The 12,752-nt window shown below is 35.1% G+C and overlaps 1 protein-coding gene across 7 annotated transcripts in view; it reads left to right on the plus strand.

Annotated features, from left to right (window-relative positions):
• The window catches only part of klhl13 (kelch-like family member 13), a 38,762-nt gene that overhangs the window by 10,595 nt on the left and 15,415 nt on the right, over positions 1 to 12,752 (plus strand). For 5 of the 7 annotated variants that reach the window (XM_055043606.1, XM_055043607.1, XM_055043611.1 and 2 more), the window contains 2 exons: positions 9,989 to 10,130; positions 12,214 to 12,346. In XM_055043606.1, coding sequence (XP_054899581.1) covers positions 9,989 to 10,130; positions 12,214 to 12,346 — 275 coding nt within the window. Of the gene's footprint in view, positions 1 to 5,412; positions 5,485 to 9,704; positions 9,866 to 9,988; positions 10,131 to 12,213; positions 12,347 to 12,752 lie in introns of those variants that run through there. The other 2 variants (XM_055043608.1, XM_055043612.1) reach the window with 2 other exon arrangements.

The following is a 12,752-nucleotide window of genomic DNA, read 5'->3' on the forward strand; positions in this document are numbered from 1 at the left end:
GGTGAGGCATGCGTTACAAGGCTCTAACCAGTGGTGTCGCCTGTCAGCTGATTCAACAATGCCACATAGCTTTCCTGTGGTGCTCAGCTTCCTTTGTATGGATTAAATTAAATACCAAAGGACAAATTGTGGTGTTTTGGTGAGTAAAGGCATTTTTTGTGTCAATGAAGCATGACTAATGTATGAAAAGCGCTGTTGTGTTCCAGTAGTCAAACTGCCACAATTGCCTGTTTGATTCTTGTTAGCACTTGTCTTTTTTTTTATCTCCTTCCCTGTGTTGTTCTCGCCTTTTGTCAGCAGTCTAATGGATGCAAACTGCATAAAATCCAATAAGAGTAGGAATGCATGTTGTGGTTTGGGCCTTTTTTAGTGCTTTCTATTTAAAGTTTTTATTCAGTTTAATAAAGTGAGAAGTGATATTTGTTTGGGTTTTTTAAGACTTTTTTTTCATTATATCTTTCAGTTAAAATCTTGGCTCCTTGTAAAATAGCTTTCTAAAGACAATGTCTTTTTTCTGTGTAAAAAGTGTTGAGATTAAAGTAAATCTGTGACTGAATAATCTCCAAAGAAAAATAATCAGTTTAAAATAAGAAAGGGACCCCAAAAAATGCTTTGATTCTCCTTTTTTACCAGATTGCTGCAGGAACATGTGATATGTTTTGTCTGTAAAGTCTGTAGCTGATTTAATTTATCCAGGTGAAGTTTCATTTGAAGATGTTTCTAAGCCAACCTAGAGTCAATTAAACATTTAATCTTTTTGGAACAAATCACAGGATGTATAACATCCGATATAGATATATTTTCTGAAGAAAAATATCTTCAGATATTTGCCAGAAAGACTGCAAATATCTTAGGGTCAGACTGCTAGGGTTAGGGTCAGACTGCCAGAAATGTGCAGTCCTTGGCACAGCCAAAACACTGCACAGGACCCTTAAATTCATGCTTAAAAATACAAATATCAGATTCAGTTTTTTTTTTCTAAGTATGCTGTGAGATCTATCTAAGCGTGCCTTAATTAAACTTATTCAGGGAAGAAATGCCAGCATTGAGGTTAAACTTATTTGGCTGTTCCAAGCTACTGTAATAATATTTTAAAGTCCAGCATAAACTGAAACACTAATATTGGCCTACTCTAGACATGCACCAATCAAATGACCAGAGATGGGGCTTATTCAATTTGTCTTTGATTGCCTCTGATTGTGGCTGGCAAGGGAAATACTGGAAAAATCTACAAAAAGCAGCAAAACTTAAAACGCTCATATTAAACAACAGAATGTACTCTCATGCATTGTTTCTTTTTAAGTTCAATACAAATCAGATAATGGTTGGAGACATTAGCTTTGCTGCATACACAGGGATAATCTTATAATGTCTGCATTTCCGTTGGACTCAGAACTCCAACCTCTACCTTTTTTCCCCAGAATCAAAATTTTTCAGAAAACCAGAAAAGCCTCAATGATACAACTTTTAATATGAACGTCTTACCTGTTTCATTTACTGGCTTGAAGGTGACGCGCTTGTAACAAAATACATGACTTGTGTTTTCTTCTCGAGTGCTTGGCTTGATGTTAATGATCACCATTCTGTAGAAACATAAAATAAAGCTTTACTTCATCTCTTTTGTTGTTTGCATGACAACAACCTAATATGAAAAGTTGCCTTCCTGTGAGAAACATCTGCTGCTGTTTTCCATAATGAACTTTTAGTTATAGTATTCATATTCATCTATGTTAATCTTGCCTTGCGTGTAGACACAACGCAGTTTAGAAGCACGACGATGGGGAAAATAGGTTTTAAGGTTTTAAGGTTTTAGTATACCTGCCCTTTGAAATGGACTTTGAATTCATGCTGATTTGTGGCCACTTCTCATAAATGGCAACAGCTGCCTGAGGGATTATTTTATTTTTATTGAAAGGCCAGGGGGAGGTACAGACCGACTCAAGTGGGTTTACTCAAGTGAAGCTGTCATATCTGCACTCATCTCACTCACATAGACACATGCTAGCACTTTCAAAGGCTATTTATGATGGAGTGGAGTTTGCGTTCACAGAAAATGGATTACCAGCCAGGATCTATAATAACTAAGAAAATAAAGAGAGCATAAGAACGGATGCATTACAGAGGACTGACTGAATGTCAAGTTTATTAAATCAGATCCCTCATGGTTCAGTCTGAAGAGCAGAGCAAACATATGCACGGACCCAAAACTTGCGGCCAATTTTATCTCGTCTGTTTATTAGTGCCTTTCTAAAAAGTTTACATATTGCAGATTTAAAGACATAAAATTCAAATCAGTTCTCTACCCCAAATGTTGCCAAACAGAAACGTATTTCTCCCAGCAAGTCAGAGCCAAGCTACCTTTATGTTTGCAACTTCTTTCCGCCTGCAGCCACATTTCAAGGAGGTGCAAAGTTTCTTCCAGCCTTTCTCATTAAGGACTAATGCCGGGTACGTTTTTGGTATGGCGCTGGCATAGCTGCACTTTGAGGTCATAATTAGCCTCATATAATGACAGGTGTGCCCCACCAGAACATTCAGGGTAATTGAATATGGAAATATACTATAATAATGCTGACCTACGTGATTATGACATGATCTGCTACTAACTGTGCATCCCTATTTGTGGAGTGACAAATTAAGCTCCTTTGTATGCGGAGCTGTGCCTCCACTCATTTGAATACAGGCAAGGCTAGTTTTTGCTGACATTTTTCATTTTTTATGGCTTTTGCATGACTCCTGCATCTTTGCTCAGATTCTAGTTCGGTCTTGGAGTAAACGTTCATGTATTCTCCCCTAATTAATGGCTTAACAGACCTTTTGATAGAGAGCATTACTTATTTCAAGACAGGTTCTTCAAAAAATAGAAAATAAATAATGCAGCTTGTTTTATAAAACCTGCAGATATTTCTTTCTTTCTTTTTGGCTTCACCTAGTGTCTTACTATTTTATCTTCAGCTTCTGAAATATTGACGGGTTTGATGCTTCACATTTTATAAAAAGGAGTTTGGCTTTACGACTTGAAGTTTATATTAAAACATAATTTTAATATTCAACACTTGGTGCACCCAGATACTGCTGAGATAAGGTTACTGCAAGTACTTTGGAATTATTTTGAGATGGGAAGATTACAGATGTGAGGTCTGATAGACGAAGTGAACATCATGCAAAGGTGAGAGAATATTATTGTTATTTTTAAATATCAACATAATTCTGCAGGAAATTACATAGCTTGTAAAATGTGAAAATCAGATAGTTGTACACAATTTCATATTGCTGTATTTAGAACTCTTTTAATTTTCTGACTAAAAATACTTGTGAAAGTGACCTGCAGACAGCCTCATTGACTGAGGTGAGGGCTGCAGCCATGCGGGTCATGTGAATCTCTGTGGTCAGAAGTTGGTCAACGTGTAGCTTTATTACATTTCTGTTGTAGGTGATTGAAAGGACTCTCGGTATCAAGGTATTTTTATTGCTCTGATTAGAGACAAATTGGGATTTCCTTCCCGGCTCAATTTGCAATAACTCTCAATTCAGAGGTTTTCCGCTCAATCATTGTTCATGTGATTCTGCTGCTGAGTTGTATGATCCTTAACTCTGCTGTAGTAACACTATGGTCTGTTCGTCATTTCTTTTTTTTTGAGCGTTACACATACAAAGCTGACACCAAACGAAGTGGGTTCACAAAGAAGTTAGATTGATCATGTTAAAACAAATTAAGAGAAGCGTAAATGTGTTGCTATTAAATACGACAGGAAAACTGTTTCTTTAGTTGTATCTCCAAAGCTCTCTGGCACATGCAATAAGGAACCAGTTCCCATGTTTCTTTTCTTTCTTTTTTTTTCAGTCATTTGGACAACGTTGGAGAAAGACATTCTCCTCACAATTTTTTCTCTTTCACCACTAAGGGCCAAATCTCTGCTCAGGGATGATGGGAGCCATGTGATAACTACTAAATCGAGCATTACAAAATGTTTAAGTGAAATGGTCCATGTAGTTTTGTCAAGGTTTTTTTTTTTTTCCACACTCAACCCAGGAATTACATCAAGAATGAATGAACATGACCACCACAGGCTTTACAGTTTGAATTGATTTGTACAAAACCGACTTTAATCATTTTAATTCCAATTTTCTACTGAAGTACAAATACATGAGAACAACCTTGTGACAATTTAATCAAGCTTTTGAATTTTATTATAACGGAAAATATTTCACACACAGGACGAAGCAAATCAGCCTTCAGAAATCAATCAGAATTACAGGAATGGTTCTTTTTGTTTAGCTATGCACAAAAACTTTCTGACAAATGCAAAATGAAAATTTTAACATTAAATCTGTCATGAAGCTGCTGAGATATTAAAACCAGTAAATGACTAGGGTTAAAACTTCAAGTTGAATTATTCTTTTAATAATTGTAAGAGATTGCCATTCGTCTACCTCTGTTATCACTTTTAGCCTTAAATTATGCCACGCAATGTGTTTTATTGTATATTTATTTTATGATTTTGCTCATTAGTCCACCCTTCAGCCCATCCACTTTGTGTTGAATATGGTTTTGCTTTAATTTATCATTGAAAATTAGTTATAAACAATTATAAAGTAGCAACCAACAATGTCATAATGGCCAGTAAATATAACACCTTTCAAATAACCTAATAACTCTGGTTGCTTAAAATAAAGCCAATAATGTAATTTCAGAATAATGTATCCATTTTGAGCCAGTAACGCATTACATATGTTTGCATTATAGTAGTAAGCTATTGCATTGTAGGTGAAATACTGAGCAAAAATGTAATGCATTTGGGTCAACAAAACACAGTGTTCTACAAAGTATTTCTTTAATAACCTATTCTTACATGAAATTGCATTACTTTCATATGTAAACCAAGTGACACAATTCTAAAGCAATATTTTCTGCAACAAAAAGCAAAAAAATATTTGAGAGTCAATTTAAAGACTCTCAAATTGAGTCTTTAAACCATATTGAGGACAGTGCTGCATAAATCAAATACTTGAGTTAATTATTATCATTATTCCCTTCAACAAAAACTGTTAACTACCATAATAAATGAAAAACTTTTTATGTTATTTGTAGTTTATTGGATTACAGTTGGCTTTATTCCAGGTGAAATGGCCAAATTTGGGATGAAATTGCTTTATTGGCTGCTACACAAAACCACATTTCTGTTTTTAAGTGGTTCACAAGTGAAGCAAAAGGTGGGGAAATGTTTTTAATCTTGCTATTTTATCCTAAATCTGTCGTGTTGTAGTAATTTTTGTATTAAGTGTTGACTCCCACTAAGAGGCGAAGACGATGATGATGATAACTTGAAGCATTCATAAAGTTTGAGATTGAGGAAAGCAGAAAGTTTGTGCTGGATGCTGTAGCTTCTGTCTCTCTCTTCGTCCCGGCAGCCACCAGCACTCCTTTATGGTTTGGACAACCCACTCTCTACTCGCTGCGTGTCCGACTTACCACCTGACGGGGTAAATGTACAAGTACATTGCCTGTGCTTTGTGTCACCGTGATTGTGACTGCTGTTAAAACCATCCATGTTTAGTGGTACTCCTGTTCACAAGCTCCTGCTAGACTTAGTGAATCATCATCATGTCCGTGCAAGACGTGACCTTTTTACCAGTCCCATATCTGAGTGTTGCCCATTTGTCTGTAGCAGGCCTTTAGCACATCTTGTATATCTATTTTTACCTAGGTTTCCTTATGCCTTCTAGTGCAGTTTGCATCTTGATGTGCTTTTTATTTTTTATTTTTTGCATTTTCTGTGAATTTACCTTTTTTGGGCTTCCTGAGTGTTTATCGGTTCAGCATGTCAGTGGAGTTAAAGGTCAAGTCAACCTGTTTCCTAATGTTTATATCAGAAGCTTCAAACATCTTTGACTTAGAGGTCAAGCCTTGAAGAAAGACTCCAGGTGACTTTCAGTCATCTCAAATTTTCATGATGTGTTCGAGGGCAATTGAGGTGATACACAACATTTTCATTAATCGCCTTCTGTTGGACTTAAGGGTCACTTCAGCAGATCCAAGCAATAAAAAAAGTTAAGGCTATTTGAAAAGAAATTATAAGTTTCCATCCCCTTATAGTTTTAATAACATTCAGTAAATAGTAAAATATTACTACATTCTTTTAATTTCAAATCAGTGACTTAATTATACAACAGAAACTGTTTTTTGTTTCTAATTTATTTTTGTCTCTGTTAATGTAAAAGTAATTTTCTTGCTTTTTAGAAGGAAAATCACAGCGTAGGATGTTTTCTTTTGTAAATTAAAACTTTTCTCAACTTTGCTATTTATTTATGTATTTATTTTTACTGCAGTTGCTGAAATAACAAATAACATGCATTGTTTTTATTTTGATACATAATCTTTGGCAAAATTGAAGAATGTCATGGTTAAATTAATTTTCATTGCTTAATCAAATTATCTGGTCAAGATTTCATTTTTGGAAAATCTTTTTTTTTTCACCTTTTCACTCTAGGTTTTTGTAGTTCATGATGACATCAGATCGCCAAAATCCCACCATCTTGTTTTACCACCATGTTTTACAGCTCGCATTTATTTCAACGTTAAATTCAGGTTATCTTGCAAAACGGAGAGTTGAAATAAAAGTAAGTTTTTGAAAATATTTTTGGTCATTTATAATTATTTTAAGAAAAAGCATAAAAAATCAATTAAATTCTGATTTATTATTTTAAAACTGCAAATTTTACTTTCAAGTGTTATTTTTACTTTAGTTTTCCACCTTGTGACATTTTATTGTTGAACCTGGAAGAAAGTGTTCCCCATAGTTTAATTTGTCTTTGTTTTGAACTGATATAGCAACCTTCTTTCAGCCAGCCGACCAGCAATATGCGAGCAGCACTGCTGAGGAGGTTACAATAGTTTAAATATATCGTGCTATTCTGACCTTTAAACTATTAAACAGTAAAAATGAAATGTTCCACTAAATCTCCTCCCACCTTAAATTTAAAGGAAAGAAATGAAATTTCCTTTAAAACTCAGGGAATCTTTACCAGTGTTAAAAACCTCTCAAACGTTCAGCCAGGCGAGCATTTTGAATTACTTCATTATATAAATAGTCCATTCGAAAAGCATTAGTCTTTTCCTTCTGATGAGCGCTGCCTGCTCTTAGCCCTGTTTGAAGACTCTGCTTTAAAACCCTGCTGAGCCAGACATTTGTGTCGACGGATATTTGATCAAAACCAGGCCTATCTTCTCATGGAAATGAACACTTTTAAAACCACCATGCAACATTCATTCACTACCCTGTTACCTCAATATGCTCCTAGTGGAATAGTTGTAATATTTTAATCCTGGTTTTCATTCAGTATTTTTGCACATCCTGTGTGAAGGAGCTTTTAAGCATTTTTTTCCTGAGATTTCTTTTTATGGTTTTTTTAATTGAAATGTTTCTTAAAACAAATGGGAATGGCTGACCTGTTTGGGTTATTCTGCAGATTAGTTGTTATCCAATCAAAATGAGCTCCATTCTATTGTGTGTTTACATTTTTCTGCATAAATGTTTGCACTGTATATGCCGAGAATATTCCCTTTGGCACAGTGGGAGATTTTTCACACATTTATTCTCTGTGGAGAAGTTAGACTTTGCACCATGTTACATCACAGTGTTAAGGTCCTACTGGTATCATAATCTTTATCCCTTTTCATGCTTTTAGTTACACAGTTCTGGGGAAAAAAACAAATGTTTTGATTATGAAAAACAGTGCAATTCAATCCGAAAGGCCTTTACTAGCCAGATTGAAAACAATGTCGCATCTGAAGACATAAACGCCACATGAAATCACTTCCAGAATTTTGTCGGTTCCTCTCATCCGGAAACCTTAACAATTGCACAGCACGTCACATCACAGTCATTCTAAAAATATTTATTCTTTTCACATTATCTTTCATTTTCCAATGTAGCTCGGAGATGATTTACTAAATAGAGGAGCAGTTTATCTAAACAGAACGCTTTGTCACTCATTAATATTCTGCTTGAGTCAGAAGTGTCGCCACATGTGAAAAGACACCAGTATGGTTGGTTTATCATCAGCGATAAACCAACAATAACTAACAATAACTATTTATTGTTATTGCTTATAAAAAATGTCCTTGGAATTCAGCTTTATTTTTAATTAAGTACCTAATAAATATTGGATTAAAGTTTTGCAAACAAAACTTTGTATAAGCAAAAAGTGAGTAAATAATACTTGTTGAAAATTGTGATCACCAAGTGTAGGGAAAAAAATACACAAATCTATAACAATGATTTAAATCATGGTGAGAATAAAGAAAATGGAAAAGACTTATTCCTTATGCTCCTAAAATAGTCTGACACATTACTACACTTATATCATTTGTTGATCTGCATTTTGATTTTCACTCGTGGACTTAAACAAGAGCAAAAAGCAACTATTCAATCTAGCAAATATTTATTACGATGTATAATTCTTTGTTTTTCAAAGTTGGAAATTTTTCCTGAGGGGCTTGGACTGATTTTTGAACATTTACTAGAATACATTTAGAAGCTAAAACACTGAAGGTTGACTATTTAATAGGGATTTTTATTGTTATTGGGAAATGTTTTTACTTAATGTTGACTATAATGACAACAATCATACAAGTTCACTTCACTGACTGTCATTTCTCAGTCACACAGGTAGCATACTGCCTACTGCGTGCAGCATTGAGGCCACACCCCCTACATGCACTGTGCATTTCTGTAGCTCAGAAACAGATTTATTAAAGCTTGGATTACCGAGGGCACCTTCCACTGCCTGCAGCGCAACACCGGTGTAGCCAAACATTTGAGTTCATGGATTCCATACCCTGCATCCACAAAGTACATATTGTTAAATATTCAAATAAATAAAACATAAAAAATGCATAAAGTGAGGTCCAGTTAGACTCCTGCTGGTTCTAAACTTCTTTCCTTTACCAATGATGGAGACCACAGAGCTCACTGGGACCTTTAAAAACAGAAGTTTTTCTGTGTCCTTCCCCATTGGGCCTCAAGACCATCTTGTCTTAGAGGATTACAGACAGTCCCTTTGATTTTATGCTCGTTGTTTGACCTCTGACCTACACTGTCAACTGTGGAGCCACGACAGGTGTGTGCCTTTTTCAAATCAAGTTAAATCAACTGAATTTACCACAGTTGGAATCCATTTTAAGGCGTAGAAACATCTTAAGGATGATCACTACAAAACAACAATTGTGTATACTTACATTAATGTTTATGGTTTTTTCCCCCCCAATCAGTAAAATTTCGAATAAGCCTGTTACATAAAATATGGGAAAAGTGAATTCTTTCCATTTGCTCTGTAAAGTGAAGTTTGAAATTATTGGGTAAACAGATCTGTGTTGTAATTGCGTCAGAAATCCTGACGCAATGGCGTTACATTTCATCAAAAAACTATATATAAAAACAAAACAAACAAAAAAACTACACTTGATATTGGGCTTTCTGTTATGAAGGAAAAACTTTCTCTGTTCACAGCATTACTTTTTTCTTTGGTACTGGAGTTTTGATCATTTCTATGAAATAATACCTAATAAAACCAGTAATAATGCCCAGATTGAAATTACCGGAAATAATATCACATCTCAGTGCAAATCAGCCTGTTTGATTCACAACATTTTTATTTATTTTTTTAAACTTGTATACAAAGTTTTGAAAGATGCTTTTGGAAGTTGAGTTTTCTCTGGTTATGGAATGAAATAAAATAGCTGATTTTCAGCAATTTTTTAAATTATTTGTCACTCATCAGGAGCGCATTAAAGATTAAGGCCTCATCCAAGGACACTTTGATAGATGAGGAGGAGAATGAGACCGAAACACTGATAGGAAGGGTCAGAAACCGGGTTGATTCACTCTACATTGGAAATATTTTGTGACAATCCAGCTACGCACCTTTTTACCACAGTTTTTTTTAAGAGGTTATCGTTAAAAATTGTAATTTGTTTTTATTTCAGATCTCTCGTGGAGGACGACGACGCTCACATGAAAGTCGCTCTGGGCTGCAGTGAAATGGGCATCACGACTCACCTTCAAGCATCGAAGACTGGAAACACACGGTTTTTTACAAGCAATACACACAGCTCTGTGGTTCTTCAGGTGAGAGTGCACTCTGCTTCATGAAAAAAATGAATAATATGAGTTTAATCTGGGCCATTAGAGTTTTGCTTGTCTGTTGGTTTAGTGAGTACAGCCTGAGTTTTACACTTTACTACAGGTAGGAAATGTTGCATAACCTTTAAAAAGACTTCCTCATCTTCCATACATACATATTGTACACAGGGTGGAAGATTGTGGAAAAATTTGTTGGCACTGCTGTTAAAGATGTAAAATGTAAATAACTTTAATGTTTTATTGTATAATCTTACACTGACCTTTTTTTTAAAAAAATTCAACCTACAATTTGAGTACATTTATTCAGTGGGGAAATAATTGTTTAAAAAAGGAATGGTCCTCTCTTTACATTTCACAATGTTTGTCTCAGAGAAGGAAATATAGTCGCTGACTCCTGTTTCATAAGCTGAGCCCAAATATATTCATATCCTTGGCAGGTTTAGATTTAAAGTCATTTTTATTCATCTGAGAAGTTTGTCTTTGAAAATGGCAGGTGTCTCTCAGAAGGTAATAAAAATAATCTAGAAGTAGTACCAAGTTTGACGTTTAACATTTTATTTTAAAAAATACGACATATAACCGGTGTAAATTATTATTTTTTTTTTTGTGGAATTACACCAGTTGAACCCTGTTTATAATTCCTTAGCAGCTTTCTGCCTGTTTATACTTGTGTTTTGAGGGTTTTATCTTTTGGTGAATCTTGATTCATCAGGGGAATGTTTTTTGTTTATATTTTGCTTAGGCCATAAATTCCAGATTATTTTCCTCCTGAAAGACCTTGTAACAACATATTTTAAGCTTTTCTGTCGGAGGGTAGTAGGTTTTTAGCATTAAAAGAAAAAAGGCCCTCAGAATCACAGATCCACCACCATACTTTACATATTTATTCTCTGTTTAGTGCCAGTCCTAACTGAAGTGCTAAAAATGCTTTCAGTTTTTAGCACCATAGAACAGAAAAAGGTTATTATCTGACAGTATTTAGTGGTTGTTATGGAGACAACATGTTTTATGTGTATTTGTGATGAATTTGATTATATTTGACAAAATCTAATGTTTGTTACTCGTTTCACAGTTGATGTTTTTATGATGTAAATCGTTTGAACTGCCTTATTGCTGATGTGTGCTACACAAATAAACTTGACTTGACTTTAAATCAGCTGAAATGTAAATATGCTTTAGTTATATTTAGAAATTTAAAAGTGATTTTTGTGAGTTGGAACAATTGAAATTTATTTGTTAAACTACTATTTCCCGATATTTGAAATATTGAATAAAGGCTGTCAGCCTAATGGTTGGACATTTTCAGCCCTTTTGGTAAAACATTGTGCATTTCTTGTTTGTGTTTTTTAAATGAAAGAAATATTTATTTTAGTTTCCCCCCCCCCACATTTATCTATGTCTATGTCTGTTTAGTGCCTTTTTTTATTTTCTGCAGAAGGAATGTTTATTCATAATGACGGCCTACCCTGCATGTCAGCATTGATTGGTGTAAAGTGAGGATTAGCCTGAAATGTTGTGGTCCCTGCTGTTTGCTGCAGCGGTTGTCCTTGGTCACCAGCTTTCTTTCAAAATGAGAAACCGTTGGCTCCTTTAGCAGTTCATTATTCTTTGCTGTCAATGCACACTGCGGGGGAATGATAATGATTTTTCTAGCCTATCTCCCACCTTATACTCGGATCCTGGAATGTGTTTGTTTCTGGTGGTGAATTTTTACGTTAAAATTCACCCCGCTCTAGCACCATTGACTTGATTTTATGCTTTCAGGTTATTTGCATAAGCCACCAAAACCCCCGTCTCATTTGATATAGTAGGTATAAAAATCTGTTGTGCAAAAGCGAGGGGCAATATCAATAATTTACCTGAGGAAATTACAAAACTGGTGAGTTGATTTTATTTCTGTCACCAGGAGCCTTGATAAGCACGTGATCTTCTTAGTCTGTTATTGACTCAGCTGAGGAGTCACTGGATGAGGGGATAAAAAGCCGCTACTTAATTTAGGTCCCCTAAGCTGAAGCCAGAAACACTTCCTGCTCGTATAACTCTCACCTCCCTTCCCTTTTGGATTCAGGGATTTGATCAGCTGAGAATAGAAGGTTTGCTGTGTGACGTGACGCTCGTTGCTGGGGACGGCGATGAAGCTTTTCCTGTTCACCGCGCAATGATGGCCTCATCCTCCGACTACTTCAAAGCTATGTTCACAGGTGGGTCTGCAAACTCTGCCTCTTTGACCAGAAGGGCGCTGAAGCAGGAATTAAACAGATGCATGTCACGTATGTATATGGGTTGAGTTTTACTCTGAACCTCAGTTAGTGCATCGAGAAATTGCTTCATGCTCTTCCCTGTATTAGGAATTATTTTTAAATTGATGTTTTAGCAGTTTTTCCTATCCAGTAGTAATTTCCTTTACTACTGGAAATTCAGTAGTAAAGAAATATTGAAAACCTTTGATCAGCACTATAGAGTTTATTGAAGGGATAGTTGGAACTTTTTCAAAGGAACATTTTGTGAAAATATTATCAGTAAAAGTTCCTTTACATCAAGTAGGTGGATATATTATTAAAGAATTTATACATGAGTTAATTTAATATAATAGTTCATTTACTTAAC

The sequence above is a fragment of the Poeciliopsis prolifica genome, unplaced genomic scaffold (genome assembly GCF_027474105.1).
Source record: "Poeciliopsis prolifica strain line A6 unplaced genomic scaffold, Auburn_PproV2 SCAFFOLD019, whole genome shotgun sequence".
NCBI lineage: Eukaryota > Metazoa > Chordata > Actinopteri > Cyprinodontiformes > Poeciliidae > Poeciliopsis > Poeciliopsis prolifica.